The sequence below is a fragment of the Anopheles moucheti genome, chromosome 3 (genome assembly GCF_943734755.1).
Source record: "Anopheles moucheti chromosome 3, idAnoMoucSN_F20_07, whole genome shotgun sequence".
Taxonomy (NCBI): Eukaryota; Metazoa; Arthropoda; class Insecta; order Diptera; family Culicidae; genus Anopheles; species Anopheles moucheti.
In genome coordinates this window covers 6813792-6839527 of record NC_069141.1, presented here as the reverse complement: position 1 = coordinate 6839527, position 25736 = coordinate 6813792, and the positions used below count along the sequence as shown (strand labels likewise).

The following is a 25736-nucleotide window of genomic DNA, read 5'->3' as shown; positions in this document are numbered from 1 at the left end:
CCTTACTGGATGAAGGAGTGTGCCATCCGTTGAATGTGTGAATGAGGTCTGTAAAAAAGGACAAAAAAGAGCAAAAAGTGCTAAATAAAAACTAAACTATTAAATGACATCCTGCGGCTCTGTTGCTGATGATTGAATCATCAATAATGTGTTGCTTGAAATGCTTGGTGATCCGAGTCAACGAGTCAGATGGTGTACACATCTCTGGCGAGGCATAAAACAGGTACAGAAAAACCTTCGACCATTAGCTTCAGAGAGTTCCCATCGTTCAAGGATGCAACAGCATTTCAAACAGCATTGCGTCATCTACCATAACCTCTTTTATATTTACAGATTATAAGTATCTTCTCTTCTCCATTCATTCAAATCATCCCATAAGTTGAGGATTTTACAGATCGACCCAGAGTCGGAATCGATACTATTCCCTTGGTACAACGTGTTCAACTCCGATTCAGGTAGGTATTAACAAAATACAAGCGAATCCGACTAGTGGATGCCGCGAATACTGGTCTAAGTTTGAGGTGAAGTTACTGTTGATATCAGTAACCAATAGTAGATCATAGTGGATTAGCATAAGCATGAAACAAGATGAGACTACTAACTAACTACTATTAAGTACTGGAATGACGTATCATGAATGTCTCCGAAAGTTACTTCGTGGATGATCTCTTGGTATTGAAAATGGTAAAACGGCCTCTTCCAAGGGTGATTTCATTGAAAGGAAAGAGACAATAATAGCTATATTGGGGAAACATGCTTAAATAGTTAGAAATCATTACTCTCTATTTTCTTCCACAGTTGTCCAAATGAAAAAAAAACTATTTTCGGATTCAAGTGGTTCAAAACTAATAACTTTCAACACTTATTTCTGGCTGAATACGTGAATATGTGAGGTTGGTAAACATCCTACTTCTACAGGATATCCCATACTATATACTACTGGTCACATATTTTACGCGAAGCATTGATCCCAAAATTGATCCATCGTGTGGTACAGATGACGCTGTACACCCGACAGCGAATGGGCCTCATCCGGATAGCTCTGCAAACAAATTGGAAGAAGATATGCAACAGATTAGTTTGCTGTCAACTGCAAGAACCTACAGCACACCATCAGCAGGTCCATTACCATCTGCTCGAAGTCGATGTCGTGATCCAGCAAGGCACGCACAAACACCATCGACTGTTGATAGTGAACGTTATCGTCCGCGGTACCATGAATCAGCAGGAACAGATGGTTCTTCAGCTCGTCGGTGAAGCTACTGATATCACTACGATCATACCCTGCTCCATTGTCTGTCGGACGTCCCATGTAGCGTTCGGTGTAGATAGAGTCTGTAGACGGATATTGATTGTGATAAGTGCCCTGGGGTACCTTACCTGGTTCGGCCAGTGCCCGATCTTACCGTAAAACATCCACGAAGTAACCGGTGCCACCGAGATACCGCAACGGTACACCTGCTCGTGATCCTTCTCCAGTGTCATGGCGGTTGCATAGCCACCGTAACTCGAGCCCCAGATACCGGTACGCTGAGGGTCAATGAACGCGTACGTTTGCTGTAGATACTGGGCAACTGCTATCTGATCCTCCATTTCGTACGTTCCGAGCCGGTTGTTGATGGTGAACAGGAACTCGTAGCCCTGATTACCCGTACCACGACCGTCAATCTGCGCATAGATGATACCCTTGGTCGTGGCCATGTAGTTCGCAAACCCAACACTGAAGCTATCTGTGACACGAACGGAATCTGGTCCAGCATACACATTCACCACCATTGGATATTTGCGAGTGGCTGCGGAGGGGGACTCGAAGTCAATCTCCGGTGGAAGGTAGAGTCGAACAGATGCCTGGAAGTTACCACCACCAACTGGGACGCGCAGGAATCGTACCGAAACGGTTTTGTACTGTTTTAACTGCTCACGACGCTCCATATTCCACTCCCAGTCTGCCACGAGCTGTCGATCGCTGGTACGGAAGATTTGCGTGTAGGAAGGTGTCGGTCCGGAGCATGTCGCTGCCATGTACGACAGATCCGCACTGAATGCTACGCTTGCAAAATTACATGCTACAGAACCCTCGAGCTCGTCGGTTAAGCCACACGTGAGACATTCCTCATTGCGGTACACATGCCGATGATGCGGTTGACTTGCCGGAACAGCTGTATAGTAGAGAGCCTGGGACTGTTCGTCATACCCGTTGATGGAGGAAACGGTAAAACCTGACGGAGTGCGGGCAACAGGAGAAGATCCATCGACGAGTTCCATCACAGCGCGCCATCCATTATTATCGCCCATCAAGAAGCACCGATTGGGTCCATAACAGCGCGGCGTATATAAGTCGTACCATCCATTGGGTCGATCGAATCTGATCGCTTCCGTGCAGGTTCCGACGGTGGTTTGACACTTCTGGAATGTGGCCACATTCTGTCGACGGTTGGTCCAAATCACACCTAGCACATCCTCACCGGCCCAGTTGACAGTGCCGAGCACATGATCCTCACCGACGGTGGCTAGCGGTGCTGGAAGTTCCACCCAAGTGGGTTCACTCGCAGACAGATCCGTCACCCGCAGATGTACGGTCGGATTGGTGGTGTTAACCTTTGGGTAGCGAATTCGCAACTCCTCCGGATATTGCTTGTCCGTATCATCCGGTGAACCGTAAAGGTGGTACGAGAACTCCTTCACATCACGATCATCAAAACTTGCCATGGCCAATCGGCGTCCGTTCGGTGAAAACCACAGTGTCGCATCCGTACCGAACACTTCCTCTTCGTACACCCAATCGGGGATTCCGTTGTATATTACACCGGTAACACCATCGAGCGTAAGAGGCTGTTCCACTGGATTAAGCAGCGAAGCTCGGTAGTAAACATTGTTATCCTTCACGTACGCGAGGCTTTGTCCGGTCGGCGAGAGAATGCAGATGGACACTTCCTCCTGGTTTGCAATGTAGTATACAGATCTGAAAGGGCCGCCAAGAACGATCAGCTACACTTATGGTCCCTTACGCCAGCGAGGACAATGTTATCTACCTACCCGTCCAATGTATCGTAGATTGCGTACTTGGAAAGAGACGAATGTCTAAACACCTGCGAAAAAGAGGGATTGTGCATGAGGTTGCAAATTCGATCACTCTCCCATCACCGTTTCTGCCTACCGTTCGGACATCATATCGGACGAGGACTTTGGTGAAATCGGGTTTAATCAACTGAATCGATGCTCCGCGGAATTGACTCTGCGGAAGAAAAGAATGAAAAATCAGTTTGAGCCAAACATTTCCTTTTTAGATCAATTTCTTCCAACCTACCAAAACATCAGTAGTGATCACCACCACACTGTCCCCCGTGTTTAAGTTCAGCTTCACGTATTCTCCACCATTCCTGTACAGCAGTTCATCTCCAGACAACCACGTGCCGTTGAAGCTGCGCAATCCGAACTGGTTCGGGATGATTTCGTCAAAGGTGAAATCTTTCAGCTCGGACGATTGTTTTCCATCGAACGGAGCTGCCAAGGTACGACCACCAAACATGCAGCAGCACCAAAAGACAAACAGTACGGAGTACTGCATCATGTGATACACCAGGGCTACTTGGGTTCGTTCCAATACCCACACTCTCACTTTACGAAGCACACCGGTCTCGTCGGTGGCGGTCAGTTAATTAAATGAAACCCACTAAAGTCCTCTATATGCATCTTGTAGGTTCGCCGTAGGTTTACGACCCGCAACCAATTTGCTGATAATGTAATCTTTTGCTATCATTTTCGATAGGTGTGATGGGAGCGGGTCGTACATCCGTATGCGTTACACGGTGCGGAATGTAGATAGCGGACTGCTTCGAAAGCAATGACAAGCTTGTAAGGAATTAGTGTGATTGACAATCAAACGTTATTGTACAAGGTGTTGGATTACTGGTACAGGAGACTAAGGGAGAGAAGGGCTTGGGGGGAAGACACTTGACTTATTAGTACTCGGAGTTGAGTTGACATTATTGGATACATAGAATTCCAAGAGGAAATTCCATGATACGAGAAGGACTACGTCACTAGTACTTCCAATAATTGACAGTGAGTAGCAATAAAACAGTACTCTATAGTAGTCTGTGATCATCTATGCGTTGTCTTAGCAACAGTTTTCTGGCATGACCTAGTAGCTTGTTACGCCAAGAAGAGAGAGAATCTGTGACCGTTAAGGAAAATCGTTGGTAGTTTGTTCGAATGCCGAACATCCTTATCGTTGAGCCGCTTCTTTGCATACTACACAGTGATAAATCGTTCTACGAATGATACTGAACAGCATCAGCAGTGTTTCCATCACGGCATTTGTACAACTGGATCCTATACGAGATATAAATCAGAGGCTGCTCAGATGAATCACGGAACGGAAAGGATAAAGAGAGATGGAAAAATAAAACCATACCGCCCATGCGTAACACCCCAACCTTAAACACATCACATCACGATTGCAAGAAAATGAAGAAGTTTGTTCAAACAATGAATTGTGCGTGTGTATCTGTGTCGCGCTTGTGTGGGCAAACCTCGAGGTCTTGGAGACACCTTTTTTTTGGGTGAAGTTTTGTCAACTGTTCTGACAACCAAGCGATCCAGATTCTATACTACACTCGCTGACAAACGGTGCGCTGGATTTAGTCGACTATCGGCATTTCGAACGTGAGGAGATACTAGACCTATCGGTAGACCAAAATCATGACGCGCCGTTCCCTGCTGTGGTTCGCCGTACTGGCGGCGCTTGCAATTAACGTGAGTACTCGGTGTTCAAACATCCTCTACTAGGACGATCATTCCCATGCTTCATTTCTTTTTATTCTGTTCAATCGTTTCAGCTGCACAATGTATCCGCTCAGTTGGATAACACGATCGTTAACAGACGTAGCTCCATCAATTCCACGCTGACATCCTTCTCGAACAACATCGTGAGCAAGGTGAACGATTACGCGTCCAAGTTCACCAGTCTGCGTACCGACATGTCCAATCAGCTGCGGTCGGCCTCGGACACGCTTACCAGTTTCCTGTCGGACAAGCAAATCGGTGACAATGCGCTGCTCGCATCGGATGTACTCTCAGCATCAAGCACCACCCTGAGCTCGAGTGTGTCGGCATCGCTTACCATATCGGCCAGCTTCTCCACGGTGGGCACTTGCATGAACACCAAAACGCAGGCGTCGGTTAGCGCAACGTTCAGCTCGTTCAGCACGGCTCAGTCTTCGTACTTTAACGCCATTACCACCTCCTCGTCACCATACCTGTCCGACTGTCGCTCACGGTTCTCCAACACGGCGAACGATCTGGTGAATCAGGCTGCCGACCGCATCCAGGACTGTCTGAACGACGAGAACAACGAGTTGAGCCGTGTGTCCTCGATCCTGAACAACTACATGACGCTCATGAGACAACACTATCAGGCGTTAAGCAACCATATACGCTACTGCACTGGTCTCGGTTCGACTAGTTCTCGCGGAGAAGTGAAGGCAGAAATTGCCGCCTGTCTGAAGGCGGTATGTAACAAATATACACACATCATGCTAAAAGCTTTCAAATTATTTAAAAATATTGTTTTTTCCAGATCTCGACCAATGTCGCACCTCTCTATAAGGCAACGATGGCTCAGCAGTACCTGCTTGTCAACACCATGCTGCAGCTGGAGGTGGTCGCATCGAACGATCGGGTCAAATCTTGCGTTAACCAAGTCAGCAAGACTTACGCCGCAATGGCGGACGCAATCATGCCAGCGCTTAATCAGTGCCTACAGAATGGCCAGTAGAGAATGAAAGCGAGGAAGATAGACGAGACCGAGTACAGACCACAGTATAGCCGGGCCGTTTATGTTTTCTTTGGTTAATGTAAAGAAATCGTACAAATCTAAAAATATTTCGTTTGTCTATTCAGAATTGTGTCACGATGAAAGAACTCTCTCGCTAGAAGCAGGATAATATCAGCTGTTGATTGCTGAGGGAATTGAAATTCTTCCAAAAGTATACTTAAAAGTATCAGCTCATCATAGGGCTCTCCAAGACAGAGAGACTCCACAATAACATGCGACTTGATAGTATTTACATTTACAATCCTCGCGGGTCCTTCCATATTTTATTCTTATTTTCATGCTAATAATGGCGCTCGATTCACCCTACTGCAACGTGCAATATATTGGTGCAAGTTTGATCAAGTGATTTGGCAAACGATTGTTTTTCTTTCGAACCGACCTTGGTTTTGTTTTTGCAACTCACCAAAAACGACCCACCCTGGCCTGTGCCTGTGATTTGTGTTAGAAAACACCTGAGAACATTTAAATTGAGGTTAGGATGAAGATGTGTTCTTGGAGAAGAATGTATCGAGGATCGAGAAATGTGTTTAGCTCAAGGCAAAATCGAACGCATTGATCTAATGAGCTTTAGGATTTTTTTTGCATAGCCCTGTTAAGTCCTAGATTGTGCTAATATCGAAAAATGATATTAAAAACATCCTTTAGCACTAAAGAGGAATAGCTTTTAGCTTCAGTTAACATACAATAGTAGTAACAGACTTGATATGACATGGCAGTATTGTACTGCCATTCAATTGAACAAACTATTCAAAGAATTGTTCACAGACCAAGCAGACGCCATTAGCCATTTTCTCAGTATTGTCTGATGGTTCAATATTATGTCAGGTGTTTTTCGTAGAAAAGCGTCACGATCAGGTAGTGCCTTTAGAAGCCCTCGATACTCAGAAAAAGTATCACACGAAGGTTTGCAACGAATTCTTCAAGGTTACACTAACGAGGAATCGAGAAAATGGGTGATATGTATCCTTCATAATACACGCAACGAGAGATTTGAGTGATTTGAGTAATAGTTTTTGTAGTAGGGCCCGTTATGGGTACATATTTGTCCAGCTGTACAATGCCTGCCTGGCGACAGTTTCAGTCGTGGCTTTAACTTTAATATTAACGCCACAAACAAAGGCGCGGTTAGGTGGACATCTAATTAAGAAGATTATGAACTTTCCAACACTACTCGATAATGTGTTACATGGCATTTTAGTACATGCTCCCAGTTTGGTTTGTCAGTTTAACATTATGGGATCACATCTTTGAAATAGATTTTAATTTCAAGGATTTCTTCCCCACCATATTACAGCCCCATTTTCGTGTAGGTGTTCAGCATCCCGAGAACGCCACCGAGATGCGATTGTTCAAATATTTGAACGCCTGGGCCGGTGTGTCGAGTGAGGTTCTTCTGTGACAAGACGTGGAGCATCCGAGCAGCGAAACCGATTGCGCAGGTAGGCTGGATGGCGAAAGCGTTCGGTGGTCCCCCTATGCTATGGACACGTCGGCAAAGCAGGCAGGGGATCTATCCGTTTCCCCACATCGTGGTGGTTTCGTTTGAAGTTGCCAGATTTAGCAAACAGACGGTCCCAAAAACTAGAACAGATCCACCAGTGCAGACACGGCGGAGTATGCCAGAAGCGCTCGAACCGATCGCACGCAGTGAAACTAGTACGGTGGAGTAAGTGTGTTACGGTACGATATAGCAGCCATCCGACCGATCTTGCATAGTGTGTAGTGTGTTTCATCCAATTGCGATCACCATGGGAATGTGGAGATCTTCGGTCATCCTTCTAATACCACTGCTATGTGGATTGGCTGTAAGTGGAACCTTCTCTTGCTGCTTCTTTCCGACCGACTCCTAATGATCATGCCTTGGGGTTCCTCGCTTTTCCGTTCCCGTTCCGTTCTAGAATGCCTCACCCGACTTGGGGTTGGATACGGCCATCGACTATGTTACCCAGAACAATCCGAACGTTCTGTCGTCGGCGAATATGGTGGGGTCGGCTACCTCCGATCTGCAAGGCGCGATCGGTGGCTACCAGATATCGAAGCTGAACGGTTCAACCAGTTTGGTTGCGTCCGGCGAGGCACTGGTCTCACTCGTCGGCAACATCACCGTCAACGTGAACGAAGTACTGCGCAACATCTCGATCGTGGCTAGCCAGCGGCAGCTGGCACCGTCCTGTATGTTCGGCAGCATGAACGCCACCATCGATCGGGCGTTCGTTGCACTCGACCAGGCCGGAGCATTGATAACGAAAATTCAAACGTCCACCTCGACCCAGAACAGTGATGCCCTCACGTCCTGGATGACGATGATCCAGACGGCGATGACGGACATCTCGACCTACCTGGACACACTGTACAAGCAGGTGGTGGCGGTAATGGCGGCCGGACCCCTCTCAGCCAGCACCGTGTCGGCGAACATTAAGCCAGCGACACTGTTCAACCTTGCCGGTGCAATTTCGGTGGTGACGACGGCCGAGAAGGGACTCACGACCACCGTCCGTAATATCCGTACCTCCTTCGAACAAGCGGCCAACGTTCTGAACAGCTACAGCAACGACATGACCAACGCACTGACCTCGGTCAACAACACCCAGCGCGATTACTACAACCAGGTGGTGAGCCGCATCAGCTCCTACCAGGGCAAGGTGAACGGTGAGGCCGGTGGGGGTGTTAACGACATCGTGAATCGGCTGTCGCGTGTGAACCCATTCATGCAGGATTCGACCACCCGTACCAACGCGCTCCTGCTGAACACCTCGATCACGACCACGACCGCTGCCATCCAGAGCGTCGCGAGCATTTTCGCCACCAGTCTACAGACCCAGATGACGCAGCTCTTTACCGGTGCAGAAGCGTTCCTTCAGGGCAACGTCCAGTCATTGCTGCCAGTGATGGATAGTTTGCTGTTCAAGCTGGCCTCTTCCTTGTCGGTTGGTGGTATCTACGCGAATAGCTGCAAGGACAAGTACGGCGGTGCGATCACGAACCTCGAGAACAATATGCGCGACGGGTTGCAGAAATGCTTGAACGATTTCGCCAACACCGGATACACGGATCCGTTCATCAGCGAGTACAACATGGTGCTGCGCGAGCAGACGCGCACCATTGCGAACCGTATCGACTTCTGTCTCAATCTGGGCTCTACCTCCTCAACGCCAGTGATAAAGGCCGGCATCGCGAAATGCCTTTCGGAGGTGAGTATGGCACACCGTACCACCGGTGACAGCGAGTGGCGACGACCGATTTAACTCTCCCCTTCCCTCGTTCCCACAGATGGTCACCATGAACGATTCTCTGATGAAGGATGTCAGCATCCAGACGAAGTTGGTCGTTGCGATGATCAATCTGGAGAGTTTGGCGACGGTACAACGTGTGGAAAGCTGCGGCGTCATTATGAACCAGGGGCTGGTGGCAAAGGCTGCCGCACTGGACGCGTTGCTGGCTGCCTGTCAGACCTCCAACCAGTAGTAGAGCTCGTGGATGTATGTAGTTATACGAATTAGTTGCGAGTACTCAACGAAATAATAAACTTTATCATTGATCGATGGGTCTTAACAAAATTAACGGATGTTAGTAAGAGCTGAACGATTTAGGCATTACACGATAAACAAAACGGACGACAACTGTTTAACAAAAATTGTTGCCGGTTACTTTCACTGAGCATTATCATCAAGGTTGTGGGTCGTTGGTTTTTGTGATCTTTATGAGATGGATGGAACTACTAAAGTAAAGTGAAGAAGATATCTTATTAGGAGAAAACAGAGGAGGACTTCCTAGGAATACATTGCATCAGTTGGTCTGACTTTGTCATTGTGGCAATTGCTCTATTTCATGTACTTCTTCTTTAGTAGCACTATAACGACCAGAGGTTTAGTTCTACCATTTCAGGCAAACATTGATCAATCCACTTGGAGGCCCAGGGCGGAATTATAGTTGAGACCTCTAATTTTAAAAACGATGAAGAAGGGGGGGGGGGGGGGCATTGAGGCCCTTGACATGAGACAATGCGAAAAGCGCAGTAAGAACTCCTACTCCTACTCCACCTACCGTTTGATCCGCCGTTGCATCTACCAACAGCTTCTTTTGCACCTACTCCCACGTGATCTGGACCTTGAACTCATGAAGGGAGGACAGTGTTGAATGTTTTTTTTTCCATTCGAGTCTCCTTTGGAACAATTGCCAACCGAGCTGTCCTGCTGGGCCCCCACAAGCAACGCGTCATACACTAACAAACGTTGATCTGTAGTTTTATTAAACCACGATTGCTGACAAAACTACTGCACAGGCGAAACGAGCCCCCGTAACAATGGTGGACACTGTGCTCCTCGAACACCCTTTTTCTCTTCGAGTGGCACGCAGATGTGTCTTAGAACTTGATTATCACGTCTACAGAACAACATAGCGACGCCCGGGACGGAGTTTTCGTATAGTCATCTACATGCGATCTTCGACGATCTCCCTATGCTTCGAGATGGTTCATCTCCAGCACGCGCTGTATACGAGGATCAATCGAGGTGGTGTTTCTAGAGTGCGTCGATATTTTCGCGCACTCCACAATGGGTTGCATTGTCGGGTGTACCGCAAAACGTTTCATCACACCTGGGTGCTCTCCACTGAGTGGAGTGGAACAGCTTCGCAGGAAGCGATCAGTATAAAAGTGACTCGTCCACCGTACGATCTGGTACAGTTATCGAAGTCGTTGCCTTCGTCGGCTTATTAAGCAGCAAAAAACATCACTAACTCCCTATCGCGATGCTGTGGAAGAAAGCCTTCCTGCTTTGCGCGTTGTTGGTTGCCGTTCAGGTGAGTAAAAGGACAGCTCTTGGGGAGCTCTTGAGAAACTCCTCTGTACCTGCGATTTTCGCAGTGACTTACTTGCACGGAACGCTTTCTTTTCCAGGCGGATCCTCAACCCCAGCTGCTCAGTGGACTTACCTCGCTCATCGGATCCGCTGTGAATGGTGTGGCCACGTTGTTGACCGGAGTGGCCTCTGGATTTGCTGCCGGTACATCTGGTCCACTGTCGGCTAGTGGCAGCCTTACCGGAGGATTGAACATCGGTGGTCTCACTGTTGGTGGTACCGGTTCGTTCAACACGAACCTCCCAATATTGAACCTCGTCAACAATGTGGTCTCGTCTACGCTGAACGCACTCAACACGGCCATTACCAACATCGGTTCGACAGCAGGATCAGTGCTGGGGAACACGCTTGCCACCGTCACGAACACACTGAACGGACTGCTCGGAGGTGTGGGAACTAACCTGGGCACGATCGGTACCGGGTTGACCGGTGCTCCAACCACCGCCAACGGTCAGGCCGTCGCCAACGCACTCAACAACGTTGCCACCGCTGTCAACTCGGCCGTGAATACTGCCTCGTCCGTTTTCGGTAGCTCCACGGTTTCTGCTGCGTTGGGAAGCCTTCCCAGCACGCTCAACACTGACCTGGCCAACGCGATCCAAGCCATCAACAATGCCGTCGCCAATCCGGGTACGTCGACGACCTTGCTCGGTGCGCTCGGCCCGAACGGTGTCAATGCGATTGCGACCTTCCTCGGAGATGCGGCCAACGTGCTGTACACGACGGCCAACATTCCGTTGCAGTTGTCCGCTGCGGCCAGAGTAAACGCATCGCTTGCACTTAACGCCAATGTCCCGTACAGTGCGGCCGGCATTGCCGCTGTCAATGCGACGGTAAATTCTGCTCTGACCAATGCCAACAACGTGCTGAATTCCGCTGTCGGTTCCTTCAACTATCTGATCGCCAACGCACAACCGGCCACGAACGCCGCCTTGGCTCAGGCCACCTCCACCATTAGCACGGCTGTGGCCAACATGAACCGTGTGTTCAATCTGCTTGCCGGCAACACAAAGGCCAGCGTTACAACCGCTGCCCAGCTTGCAGTCAACAACCTTACCGATCTGGTTTCGTCGCTCCAGACCAACCTGAACGTACTGAATACCGTAACGCTGAATGCGGTCGCATCAGCGAACGCTTCCATCTCGGGTAACGCATCGGCCGTTATTGGAACGATGGTGAACAACCTTGCTAGCACGAACGCAACCATCGTTGCCTGCTCGCAGACGTATCTGCCAACGGCGGTGCGCACGAACGTCTACTACACGACCGCTCTAGGATCGTGCGTCGTACAGGCGACGACCGTTGCGGATATCCTGGTCGGTAACACGATCGCGGTGGTCAACTCGGCCGCATCACGCATTCGCACCTCGACCGCCGGTGTTACCCTGTGCATTTCGGCACTCTTCCCGTCTACGGTGTGCACGAGCGCCACCGTACCGAACGCTCCGGCCTACATCACCAATGTGGCATTGGATGTCCTGAGCATTAAGTCCGCTGAGGTAGTGGATGTCGCCAGCGCTGCCAATCAAGTGGCAACTTGCACGACCAATACCTCCAATGCGGCCGCTGCCGATTTCGCAGCCATTGCTGCCGCGTACAACCAATGCATTGCCTAAAAGAGCGTTTGGAACAGTTTTGTTAAGGTAGTGAGGAATTCTAAATAAAGAGCTCGCTATTATTTGCATTGTAAACTGCTCACTCCCGTATGTAGAGAAGTGCTTCGAGAGGAGTGTCTAGTGACGGTTTACCGATTTATTAAGAACTGATGAACTTCCCAAGAACGGCAACTACTTGAAAAACTACCACAATGGTCACAATCTCAAAGATCCGATCTCTACTAAGATGTTGCACTTCCCTGTCGTACGGTCTTCTCTTCAGTACGGTGGAATTCACATCCATGGTGTGGTGTGGCTCTTGCTATGTGCGTTGAATTACGTTGCGTTACGTTCCTAAACTATATTGTAGCTGGACGTACATGTTGGTTTTTCATAAGGTTGGGTATTTCTTCTTTTTTGACGGTAAAACAACCTCAAGAGACCTCGCAGAAGGTCGCATTTAAATCGTTATATTTACCAAATAAATATAAAATGTCAAATACATTATGTTTTATTCCTACGCGATTTAGTCTAGTGCTGTTTTGGTGTCTGCCTGCACTGGTTCTGTATTCTGCAGCTTCCATCTAGTGAAAGAGAAGTACATCGCTAGCACTAGACCAATGATTCCGATGCCCCCGAAAGCGTACGCGACGTACACTCCGATGTCCGGAAGCAGTAAAATCAACTGAGAGGAGTCACAGTAACCACATGTTAGTAGAGCGTTAATAATGGAGCGTTAATAATAGTATGTCACCTCACCTTTATGTCATCCGCCAGCTCATCCGTAAGGCTCGCCGTTTGTCGGAACCAAAGCACCGGAAGCATTACCTCGGGGATGTTCCTTAGCAATCTAAAAGAGAGATACGAAGATGTACGAAGAAGTCCCAGTGGTTATAACTTCCGACCGGAAGCACTACACTCACGTCATTCCGTACTGCTTAACGTTCAGGTTGACCTGCAGCTGTGCCTTCACACCCAACGGTACGCCCGTGTACGGTTCCAGCTCCATCTCGAACCGGTGTTCCTTCTCGTTCGGATTCATACCCGTAACACCAGCGAGATAGCTCTCGTTGGCTAGATAAAAATGAGGATACGATACAGTTGCCGGCGCCCCGAACTTACACCGCGACACATCCATCGAACCATTGTCCAGCACCGGACAGGAGTTCACATCCTCGGCCGTGCATTGACATTCCGTCTCCTCGTAGTGTACACCGTTATCAAACACTCGATCGTTACCGACCCAACGCAACCCATCGATACCGTACCGTTCCATCTCTTCGGCGTACTGTAACGTAACCGAGCTGCAGACGTCCGGTGCAAATACGGTCACGTTCGGTGGTGTTCCGCTTAAGCTTCGTCCCCACGGTGGCCATACTTCGCCGGTCGTACCACGTATCTGTCCGCAAACGCCACGGTAGTAGTCGGTCTTATTTGCTCCATTCCAGAGACGCATCACACCGGTGTTGTACACCGTATCTTTACCAGTACCGATCGTAAACGTACCATCGTACGTTTCGCTACCGTTGCGCCCATAGAACCAACCGAACCGATCGTACGGTGGAAGATCTATCGGTGGTCGGGCTTCGGGTGGGATCAATTCCAGCAGCAGCAGTAGGTTAGTGAGCAGCGAATCATCGTACCCCTCGAAGATCATCTCTCGTGCCAAGACGTCGTAGAAGGGCGTCGTAGTCAGATTGTTTTCCATGATGATCCCATCAACGTAGAAGAGAAAAATTGGTTCGTTGCGCAATGCATATCCGACGGTCTGCAAGTGAGATGGAAGGATGGATCAAAATGACGCTCTACTTTAAGAACTGCCGCAGGTATTACCAGGAGTACGGGATTTATGGTAATGACACGGTCCGTCTCATAATTGCCAACCGATTTCTCCGGCACGTAGTGCCATATACGCCGCTGTTGAAAGGTCAGTGTGTCGTTATTGTTCCACACGAGATTTACACGCTCGTGTCGCTCCAGGAACGTATATGGTCCCAGCTGCTCCAGGTGTGGCTTCTCCGTCAGATAGTTCTCTGCATTCGTCCAATTCCACAGGAATATCTCAAGGTACATGTCGATTGGTGGATCGATCCAATTGTCGTACACCTCGGTGCCCGGTTCCAGCACGAACTCCTTCTTGGCGATTGCCCATATCAGCGATGGCCATAGCAAGCCGAGCGCGAGCGCAAACACGCACATACCCGTGGCACTACCCAAGGCACAGAGTCGCTTGGAAGTGGGTGACCAGTTCGAGCAACAGGCCATTGTCGATTCGGTGGGTGTTGAGTTGAACAACGTTATCAGAAGATCAGACAGGTGATTCGGTCTATCCACATTGTTCGCACCGACAATATTAGATGTCTGATAAGAAAGGGAAGCATACAAATTGGGTGCGATAAGCGAAGGTCGCAGGGGTTTTAGGATTAGCTAGGGGACGATTGGAGCTCACGATTTCACAATAGACAAAAAACGACAATTCCTCGACAGGTATATAGATTAAACTTAGAGCTTTAACTAGATAGATATTTACGTTCAATGTCAACGTAATCTCAAGGGTCAAGGTAATTGCAATTATTCAACTTTTTTGAACGTTTAAGAGCAAAGGCTTCCACCAAGAAACTCTGCACTTGTACATGATAGAACTCCAGTTATAAAGTATCTATCGGAGCAACACAACCCTCAAAAGGTCGACGCGATCTGCCATTTCTGGCATTCTGTGTGTTTAGTTGCCCGTGTACCGGGATGATCAGCTCTGCGTATGGGGAAATTGCTCCGGGTGGGATTTTGAAGCGGTCCTATCGTGTGTAAACCGGTACTAGCTACCAAACAGTAACTTTCTTAAACGACTTCACTTTGCAATATTTGTCACGGACCAAAAGCCTTGGACGTTAAGTGCGAAATTCCCTACAATGTCCTATTACAGGTCTAGCACACTAGAGATTCCGCTGAAAACCACCACTTGAATTTCACCAGTCTTGTTACCTTGGGCCTGAAGTCTGGATCGGTGTGCGGCTCAATTGACACTGAACCTAACGCCGAACCACCAGCGAAAATGTTGAAGTTAACGCCCTACCGCAACAAAATCGGTATATTGAATGGTTAATTGCGGGTTTAACGATACTACCAAGCTGACGTTGAGATGATATTGAGGTGTGTTAGGTCACTATCCCGATTAAACGGACCATTGACAATCGATAATCTATCGATCCAGCAGGTGCATTGTTTCGGGTGGTTCTTAAGCTGTATTGGAACTGTAGTGATCGTACGTATCCACACCAGATAAGATTTAACGCATGGGCTTAGATTAGCTGCTCAGTTCCTCCCTCCGTTTCCTTGCAATACAAAAAGGGATGATGGATCAGCAGCAACCGACGATGATGGGTAAGCCCTTTGAAATTGTTGCTTATCACCGTAGTGTGTACTGTGTTGGTATTCTTTCTCGGAGGAATAGTTCGTTGTGGAATAAGCTGTTCACTGAATGTGCGTCGGTGTTCCGGAAGCAGATACCAAAACGGATTACTGTTTTTGGGATTTTTCCCACGTATTTTACGTAACATAATACCTAAAGCATTCGTTTGTTGTATTGCAATGTGAGTCAATAGTTGTTCAAATGTTGCTAATTGCAACATGCTATTATAGTTACTTACCTAGCTATCTCGATATTGAGTTACTGCAGGAGTGCGGTGTCGTTGTCCCCTCTGTGTAGATCGCGACACCAGTAGGGCCGTTGGTTGTTTGGTTGTCCAATAAGTCATCACATCGAAGCTTACATCGACTGAGCGAGCCATGGTATAAGATGGAAGGCATCTGCCAGAAAAGAAAATAATATCAACGATTTTGGACGTTTTCTCCTTGCTATGGCGCACCAAAACCCGGAGATCTTGATCAACCTTATTGGTAATTTCGGGTCATTCGGATATTTTAACATCTTGATAGTCCGTTTCATTTTAATACTCCAGTAGTTGGGAAGTATTGCGTTTTTGGAGAAATGACACATCCTTCAATTTTATTCAACGATCTCCCATTTTGCCAGTTTCGCGCATAACGATCCACACAGTTCGGTTCTTTCACCAGCATTGACATTGAACGTGTCATTCATTCCCTGTGAGGGAAGGCAAAAGAAACACACTAATTACGATCATCGCTCCTACCCGCCAAGCGCTTCACTTGCAGCTGAACAAACAGTTTGGTTTTGTTTTTTTTTTGTTCTTTCTACATAAAATCTTCGAAAAGTACAAAAATATACTGAGTTCGTAAGAGAGGAGCCGTTCGGGGGGGAACGAAATCTAACGTGCACAAAGCGATGAGTACGTACTTTACAAATGGTACATTTTTCATTCGCAAAACAAAAAAACAAACCGAAGTGTCGTAGCAAAACATACCTGAAGAACAGACATTTCCAATTGTATCCGTTTGCGTTTCGTTGGATCTTTGCATTAAACCTAAACACTGTACGTAAAACGCTTCATTCGCCGTAATGGTTCAGTCGTTAATAGCCGGTTCATCAATAGCGCGCACATTTGAAATGGAATTTACGCGGTGCATTCAAAAATGTTACAACTATTACCTCACAATAGGAAAGAAAAAAATATAGATGCTTCGCTTGCGAATTCTTTCTCTAATCTCTATAAATAATCTCTCTGCATCGTTTTGTGATTAGGATTTGCATTCGTTTTGTTTTGTTTTTTTTCCCCTAACGCATCATTAGATCGTATAAAATATATTTTGTTTTAAATTTTTTTGTTGTCCTTTATCGACCCGAATTCACAAGCCATCTGTAAAATGCATCCAACAACACAGGCCGAGCGGTTGAAACATAGCTTTTACAGCACATTGTTCTTATCTGGTTTGTTTCCCCACAATACTCGTTGCAACGAACGCAATACTCAAGCGACGGTCGCTTTTAAACAGTGTGTGTGTGTGTGGTTTGCCTTACATTCATCGAAGTTTGAATAATTTAATATAACAAACATTCACATTGTTCTCACACTCCATCACATGCGTCTAATGTTAATGATAGACAGTAGAGCTACATTAAATTTATATTATCTTCTCTCTGCTCTTTGCACGATCCATTTATCGATAGTTGTTATTGGCGCATGTGATTTGTTTGGTAGAATATATGTATATATATGCATGTGTATATGTAATCGATAATTATCTTTTTCCTTTGCCCTTTCATTAAACGAATTACTTACACTGCCCTTGCTTACAGTTCTTTTGTCAGATGCAAGCATGAAAACACATTCATGATCTTGTATTAGGCTACATTGTTTATCTTGCATACATCATTCCTAGATCAACGATCAATTGCCCCAACATCGTGATAAAGATCTGCCTCAAAGTTCTCGATCTGGTCGAAAACGAAGTGGTACAAGAAATTATTATCGTACGTGTTTGTATTGTTGCGTTTCATTGCGCTACAACGATAGCAGCTACATTAGACGTTTCTTTAAAATATGTAAGATTTAAAACAATCGCATTCAAACCTCCGCCGCCGTGGCCACGAACCAGTCAACGTACGTGCGTAACATACGTCGTGACCAGTCGATTATATCTTTCGGTTTTGCTTAATGATTAACAGTGATCCCTTGCAGTATGCAGTTTTAACGATTCAAAGCAGATTAAATCGACACTTTCTACCAACGATGATGCTATTTTTTTTAGCGTTAGGGCGAATGTTTAGCGATTATAAAATTTTAAACAGTAGCTTTCCGTGCGCAGTACACGAACGGGCTCGTGTAGGAACGATCGGCTTTGTTTACAACATGCACATGGATGACACTACCGTGAAAACTTGACTATTCTATGCACTATTGAAACTGCTTATAAACAAGACCGTTTTACTATCTTTCGCATCAGTTATGTTTGCAATTCGAGGAGCTTGTGCGAAGGTGTATATACTAGGGATTTAGTAGTAACCAAATAAATGAGAAATTTCGTGAAGACAAAAAGTATAAGTTATTGGGACTTAAAACGAGTTCAGCTTAGCTTAAAGTTTGGACCATAATTCACAATCAAAAGAGCAGTACATACATATACACCCATTGCGGATAGATACGTGTCACATGTACCACATTTATACACAATTTCACACAGTAGAAATCGACAGTCCAGCGTGTATATGTACAAAGAAGTTGTCCGGCTTTTGGACATGTTAGCGAAGGAAGTAGATGGTATGGATTTGTACAATTTAAGCAGATAGAAGGAAGCAGTTAACACAACCACAACAGTGGACCTATTGGTGGACGCACAAGGATGAGTATCAGTGCTACAACACGAGAGCTGGATAAATTTAATGAGCAACTAACAAAACAGACAGTATCTACAACTAACACCAGCATAAAACTGTATAGGACATTATTGACCATAACTTCGAGAAAAAGAGTGGTGTGTGACACGATTTAACTGTACTGAGATTTAAGACTTTGATGACCTAATAGCTAGCTATCACGTACCCACGCATATGAGGACGTCATTATATGGCTTTCGTATGAATCAGAGCAAAAAACTATCTAACAGCACCACACTGGAAACAAGCATCTAAAACCAAATCGATCAATTAAGAAAACCGATCCATCGTTCATAGATTCGCATGATGGTGCGAATGGTGATGGGTGTGGCAAGCGGAGGACGACGAAGAAACGGCCGGTAACGAGGACGGCCCGGTGGACAATACGACCGAACCGGAATTGCCACCGCCTAGGATTTGTTCCTGCAGCTCGATTTTGATACGAATATCTTCCCGCTTTTGTTGAATGTGCAACAGCTCCTCGCTCAGATCGTTGCATATCCGTAGCAGCAACAGATTCTGCTCCTTCAGCTGCTTCAGTACATCCGGCATGACCGGAGGAGGATCGTTCGCTTTGAAGCGAACCTGCCGTAAACTGTCGCTCAGTGCCGATATGCGTTTTTCGTAATCACCGGACACAACACCGGACGATTCTACGCTACGTGACGTAACGAGCGGAGGTTGTTGCTGCTGCTGTGGCGGTGACTGCGATCCACGTGCCATCAGCCGTCCCTCGGTGTGTGGTTTCCGGTACACCTCGAAGGCGCTGTTGCGCGGCTGATGCATGACTAGCGATTTTGGCAGCGTGCCGGAACCGCGCGGTGTGGAATGATGTGTCATGTTACCGGCCGCATCCAGATGAATCGTTGTGATGTTATTCGGGTCACCCATGGACTGAAACGAATAAAAAAAAGGAAGCGAGTGTTATGCTATTGATTATAACCACGGGCTGATATCTACTCGTACCCCAATACGATGGCCGGTCGTTGCACCGCTGGCACCGCTGGGAAAATGTGTAAAATCCGCAAATCCATGGGCCTGCCGCTGACTTTGGTTACTGGGTGCTTCACCCGTCGGTGTTACCCTCGGAGGAACTTCCGGTGGTGGAGGCATCTTCAGAGGATCTCCAATCGGGGCGACATTTGCCGCGTTGTTCGTCGTGAGCTTTAGCTTGTTCAGATCCAAACTACTGCTGCGCGTATGCCGATGAGCGGAGGGTCGTGGCGGGGGCAATGGAGGCGGGGGCTGTTGCTGGTCCACTGACTGTTTCTTTGCCAGCGACGGTAAACGATCGGTGGTGGTTGTGCTGGTGCTAGTGGCCGTGCCCGTACTGCTAGCAGCAAAACCGGAAGCATCCAACGATATAGTCATCGAGTCATTGTTGCCCGTATGCGAGCTGCTTGGATGGGCGCCGGATTCACGCTGCGGTGGTGGCGGTATCGCACCGACACCTTTGGAAGGTGGTTTCTTCGGTTGCGGTCTTTGGATGGCACGTAAATCGCCACTATTCGTAAGCGAGTCTCGGGGCGTGCTGTGATGATGGGATTGCGCCTGTTGTTGTTGTTGTTGCTGCTGCTTGGGGCTGGAATCGTCCCTCGTTTGAACAACCATTAGACCACCGGTGCTGACAGGGAGATCACTACCGTAGACTAGACTTCCATTATCGACTGTCTCAGCACCTGCGTAATGTGTAGAATGGTTACTATACCAAGAAAGGATATAAACGATATCGCTGTTGAGTGAACACTTACCAACGGGCGTGACACGCAACGGAACCGGATGAACAATGTGTGGATTGGATACAATTGCCTGCGTCGTGCGCTGCAGATCAAAGTTTACCGGCTTTGGACCCGGACTAGAGACGTTGGATGTGGGAGATTCCATGAATTTGGTCCATTCTTTCGTAGTTGAGTTCCACTCCTATAAAATAAAAACACATAATGTAAGAGAAAACCACCCAAACAGGAGTAGTCTCTACATCTAAGCTACGCTACCTTATTATTGTTTGTTTTAGAATTTGGCGGCGTTACCGGATGATCGGAAGGTTGTTTCACCTTCTGTACCGATGCGGTTACGTGTTGCTGTTGATGCTGCGCTAAAACCGGAGGAGAAACATTTGGTGGCGTTTTTCGACCGCCAGTCGTGGAGACAGCCGTACTGCTGCTGTTGCTACCGCTGCTACTGCCCTTCGTAGCATTTGCTACGGATGCGGAACCGGTCGTACCACTGCTACTACCAACACCGGTCGCTGATGAAACCGATGTGGGACTGGTGTCGTGTGCAACACCTGCATTAACATTGCTCCCTGTCGACGCGACCCGTGCGAACGCCAACGAATCCGGTACCGGCACCATACGCTGGTAGTCTTTGTGAGCATCAAACCGCTTCCGGCCGCTGCTCTCTACGTTATCATCGCTTTCGAGATGTAGTAGATCAGCTTCGGCCGGTTCAGTTCGCTCGTTCGGTACTGGCGCAATGGTGGTGGAACCGCTACCACCGCCTACCACTGATGATAGCTCCCCTGAAACACCGCTAGCCGAAACTCCTGCGGTTCCGGACGTTCCACCCGAACCACCGCTCGGTTGCAGCAGCGAATGTTGCAAAAGGGAGGGCAATAAACAAGGGGGTAAGGTGGCCGGTACGGGTATGTTGTTGCGACGCAGCACCACTAGATGCATGGCGGCGGTAAATTCAGCCAAATTTAGTGCTCCATCACGTGTCACATCGCACATCTGCCAGATGTGGCGCAATTCATCGATCGGTATACGTGATTTTTCGAAAAATACTCTAAAAAGAACAAACATCATTTAGTCGGTCATTGAAAAATCACTGATCTTATCGAATTACCTTGCCACCGGTCCCGTCACTAGTCCGTGCACATCCGGCTGGATGGTGCGGAATTGTTTCAAATAGTACTCTTTCTGCGTTTGCGAAATCTGATAGAAATACTCGAGATCAATCTCCTGTTCGTCTTCATCGCTGCTGTGCCGATCGGACGATTCCTCCTCCGTGCCGAGAAGTTGTCGCTGCTCCTCACACACCAACCCCTGCCACAGGTTCTGATTGGCCCACGGACGTTCCGCCACACTGTTGGTCGGCGTTGGACTATCGCTTGCCGTACTCCACGCTTCCGGTGATCCACCACCTCCACCGTGTCCACCACCGTGGCCACCACTACTTCCTCCACCGACAAGGGGATGGTTGCTGCCGATCATCACAATTCCACCTCCCTTTAGCATACCAACCGTGTGCCGCTCACGTTCACCCCGAATCATATTGACCGGATCATCGGTATGTTCGACTTCGGAATCGGTGCTCGGCTGATCGGAATTTGTCATTTCCCCACCGGTCGATGCACTGCTGTCCTGTGTCGTACTGCTTCCTGCACCACCACCACCACCACCACCACCACTACCACCTACTCCACCGGCCCCCTTTATCGTGGAGCGATTGTTCACCTCGGTGTAGCCATTTCGTTCCAAGCTTCCCGTCTGATTACCGACACCGCTGCTTGCGGTAGCTGATGACGATACGCTGGAGATGATGGTGGAAGAATCCGTCGCACCGGATGATCCCGTTACCGGGTCAATCCAACTGAACTGGGGCAGTGGTAAATTGACCGAGGTGGTAAGAATTTCTTCCCTCAGTGGCACAGCTGCCTGAAACGCGGCGATCAGCTTGAGACAGCCGTAAAACTGTTGCCTCGAGAGATGCAGCGCCGTTTGAGGAATTCCAGCCAATGCCGTAATCTGTTGGGAATACAAAAACAAACACACGCACGCACAACGTAAGTGAGTGACGGAATCAGTAGTTAAGGTGCGATGTTTGCTTTCCGATAAGCTATTCCTATAAATTCCACAAGAACGAGCAGCGTTAGAGGTAATTTTGAATTAAATTACGTACCACTTTCATGAACCACAAATGACATAATTATAATGTATGTTTGAATAAATATTTATCAATCGCTTTGGTATCTTATTTCCACACACGTGGTGGAACACAAACTCCGACATGTAGTAGAACCAATAAAGGCCTTTTAAATTGATACAATACACACACGAACCGTGGCCATGACCGTGTCTTACAGCATAACTAGTCGGTTGTATTGAACACGGTTCAACTTTCATGCCAGGTGTAGGGACCACCAGGGTGCGCCTGTTGCATCCAGTAGTACCGTAGTACGTAGTAGCCCTGGTAAGGCAAATATTAGAATGAAAATAAAAGTGGCTATAAATAGCGTGCCTGAAAACTTGTTTTGTCTACGATTCGGTTGTAGTGACCGACACCTGTGGGCTGCGTGTGGGTTTGTTTCGTCCAGCTTACGCTCTCTTGCGCTAATCATAAATTATGATTCTCCGCAGTGTCGTCGGCGTTTCTCGTCGACCTAACTCTCCGTATGTCCATATGCTCCCTTTTGCGCTTCACCGGACTACTTCCAAAGTTCCTCTAATTGAAGGCGTGTGCTACCATTATCATAAGGCGATAGTGCATGGTGGGGGAGACTCCACGCAAACAAGCAAATAGGATAGAAACCATTCGGACCTAAGACATTGTCCCAAGACACCAATGAACTGTGGCGTGCATGTTAATTGATGGTTTACGATCGGGAAAATCATCCCCAGGATGGAAGGACACCACTCCCACTAAAAAGAGGACGCAAAGCAAAGACTTTTGGGCTCCTTTTGTGTTCGTGCCACGCGAAACTAGTGGAATTGTGACGAACATAAGGATTGGCTCTCCATGGCGTAATAGTACAGTACAACCTGCCTCTTCTTCTCAATTCAAGGAGGGAGTATGCAAAAATCGAAAAGTGAAAGCAACATTCGGATGGAAGGTTGCCAAAAATCAGCTGACAAAATACGGACCCACGTCCGCCCGGCGTAGTTTGTAGTATGACACCAGCTGCGCCACCAGGTCCCCCCGCACAATAGGAAGGATCGATGATTCGTAGCAGCAGAAGCTTCATTTAGCTGATGCTATCCTCTCTCGTTGTGTGTGTGTTGCCAACTTCCTGTGCTTTTATTTCTTCCTGTTCGCTCAGCACGGTGCTACAGGGCATCCGCCTTTTCGAGGCCATCCGGTGGTACAGCCCTGTGCATATGCCCGGTATATCTCCCCTAGGTTGATTCTATCACTATCCTGTTGTCGTCAGTGTCCGTGAGTTTCGTGTGTATGTGTCTCTTTCCCCTGTCTCTTCGTTTGCATTTTTTTGCCATCGGTTAACAAACAACTGCCCGGTTCGTTCATGCAAGTACAAACAGCTCGCCCATCTCCTGGTGTTGCTAATTTTAGATAAAAACGATTAAAACGCCAACATTGATGGCCACCCGTACCAGGTTCGTGTCCCGGTGCATGTAACCTGTCTGCCTCCTGACTTACTGCCCGGGTACCCCGACTGCTTCTACTAACCTTGTTGATGGTCTCGTTGGACAGGTTGGCCGAACGGAATAGGGAGGTGGCTTTAAGGGCCGGAATTTTGCCCGCCCCGTCCGTTTCGCTGCAGATTTTGAACAGATCATTGTAGTATCGCAGTTCCGCTTCGCTCAATTCATCCATCGTTGCCGGGCCGAGAGGAGCTCGTCGTGTCACTGGAAGTCCCGAAAGGATGTCCCGGATGAATTCGATGGGTTGTTGGTGCTGATGTTGTTGATGTTGCTGTACTGCACTGTACACAGTGCTTCACATCAAAATTGGTTCGGCAAGGTTTGGGTGATCGGGATGTTGTGTTTCACCCAGTCTGACCTTTGGCAGGCAGCCCACGCAAACACTCGTACGCATACACACACTAACTTAACACTCAACACGCACAATAATGCACTGATGGCACGCAAGAGATGATGTCGATGATTTCTTCCTTACCCTTGCCACTTCATCCAACCCAGCAGCGACCCCAAAACACGGTCAAACATGGGATGGGATGAGGCGCAACAATTTAGCAAACAATCAACCAACCACCCCAATTCGAACACATACATGCACGCACACTGATTGTACATACATTGGCACAGTTACCCCCACACAGTGGGAAGGGGCTGGGTGAGTTTTTGGTGCACTTCCTTTGTCGCTCACTATCTTCGTACCCGTTTGCACTTCCGTTTCCGTTCACGTTTGCCAAACGGTACCTCCTATCTGGAATATGATGGTTATCCTAGCTCTTTTTTACGGACTGTTCGGTTCGGATGGAATAACTCCAATGCCTTGGACTCCCCACACGGAAGAGGGGACACACTTCCGTTCCGTGGTACACCTGATTCCTACAGCAATCTCTCTTTTCACCGTACGGAATGTTCGATCGCAGTACACGCGCGCACCGTATTCCTTAGCTGCTGCTGGCGAGATGATTTGCGGTATGACCAATTCCTGCTAGAGCCATCGGCAAGTAGTCAGCTTTAAAAGTGGATTCTTCTTTCTTTACGATCGGGAACGGTCACTACTTCTGCTGCTGATTTGGTGCTGCTATCCGTGCCGAAAGTATATATTCGTATATAGTACGTGCTGCGCTGTTTTGCTGTTTTCCTTATTTTCCCTTTTTTCTTTTCAGCTGCTCGCACATATGACGGGAAGTTGACAGCTCAGCAATGCACTGTGGGGAAGAACACATCTGCACATCCCATTTTTATTTTCCCATATTTAATAATAATGTTTCGAAAAATATTGCTTCATCTAACGAAACGTTTTGTAACTTTAAACAGCAGTATATAAAAAATAGCAGTAAATAAAAAATAGCATAAACGTCGTAATCCGTTCCGTGCTTTAGTTGATCTGATGGGAATTATTTATAAACCAAACTCTTTCATTATGCTCCTTGAATGAAATGAAACTAATCTCAACAAATTAGATAACGGGGTTGGCCCTTTTTACTACAAATGTGTAAATTTCAAAATTACCGTAAAAATAACAACAATGTTGTTTCGTCGATTCGTCGATTCGTCGACTACCACCAGCGCCAGTGACGGTTTTCCTAGGAAGTAAAGAAAAAGTGACAAGTTGCCCCATAACCACATTGAACTGCGAAGTGTTGTGAAATCAAAAATCGTTTTCGCTCGCGTAGAGCTTCGGAAAACAGAAGCGTGCTACTTAGAGCGCTATTAGCAAAGTGTTTTGCTTTCAAACCACGTTGGCTAGTTTGTGATGAAGAATATTAGTGGTGA

General features: G+C 47.5%; 7 protein-coding genes across 7 annotated transcripts in view; 3 read left to right on the top strand and 4 right to left on the bottom strand.

Moving 5' to 3' along the window:
• LOC128305888 (nucleolar protein 4) overlaps nucleotides 1-25736 on the bottom strand; it is a 289274-nt gene that overhangs the window by 151848 nt on the left and 111690 nt on the right. The gene's annotated exons all lie outside the window — the stretch shown is intronic.
• On the bottom strand, nucleotides 953-3571 carry LOC128305263 (venom dipeptidyl peptidase 4). The gene is made up of 6 exons (XM_053042633.1): nucleotides 3308-3571; nucleotides 3158-3235; nucleotides 3037-3089; nucleotides 1407-2962; nucleotides 1130-1335; nucleotides 953-1042 (listed from the first exon to the last, which is right to left on the bottom strand). Exons 1-6 carry the CDS (start codon nucleotides 3569-3571, stop codon nucleotides 953-955), a joined length of 2247 nt encoding a protein of 748 aa, XP_052898593.1.
• Nucleotides 4671-5779, top strand: LOC128305281 (uncharacterized). The gene is made up of 3 exons (XM_053042655.1): nucleotides 4671-4758; nucleotides 4842-5513; nucleotides 5582-5779. The coding sequence occupies exons 1-3, from the start codon at nucleotides 4705-4707 to the stop codon at nucleotides 5777-5779; spliced, it is 924 nt and encodes a 307-aa protein (XP_052898615.1). The 5' UTR covers nucleotides 4671-4704.
• On the top strand, nucleotides 7588-9304 carry LOC128305271 (uncharacterized). Its single transcript, XM_053042641.1, has 3 exons — nucleotides 7588-7644; nucleotides 7738-9030; nucleotides 9110-9304. Exons 1-3 carry the CDS (start codon nucleotides 7588-7590, stop codon nucleotides 9302-9304), a joined length of 1545 nt encoding a protein of 514 aa, XP_052898601.1.
• LOC128305902 (uncharacterized) lies at nucleotides 10580-12314 on the top strand (the record flags this gene model as incomplete). Its single annotated transcript, XM_053043536.1, has 2 exons — nucleotides 10580-10639; nucleotides 10737-12314. Coding segments are annotated over 2 exons (1638 nt in total), but the record flags the coding sequence as incomplete, so codon positions are not given.
• On the bottom strand, nucleotides 12820-14558 carry LOC128305898 (protein croquemort-like). Its single transcript, XM_053043530.1, has 4 exons — nucleotides 14127-14558; nucleotides 13217-14061; nucleotides 13053-13143; nucleotides 12820-12978 (listed from the first exon to the last, which is right to left on the bottom strand). Exons 1-4 carry the CDS (start codon nucleotides 14556-14558, stop codon nucleotides 12820-12822), a joined length of 1527 nt encoding a protein of 508 aa, XP_052899490.1.
• Nucleotides 16273-25112, bottom strand: LOC128305260 (ralBP1-associated Eps domain-containing protein 1). Its single transcript, XM_053042628.1, has 6 exons — nucleotides 23995-25112; nucleotides 21433-22334; nucleotides 20580-21372; nucleotides 20337-20505; nucleotides 19552-20264; nucleotides 16273-19479 (listed from the first exon to the last, which is right to left on the bottom strand). The coding sequence occupies exons 1-6, from the start codon at nucleotides 24139-24141 to the stop codon at nucleotides 18877-18879; spliced, it is 3327 nt and encodes a 1108-aa protein (XP_052898588.1). The 5' UTR covers nucleotides 24142-25112; the 3' UTR covers nucleotides 16273-18876.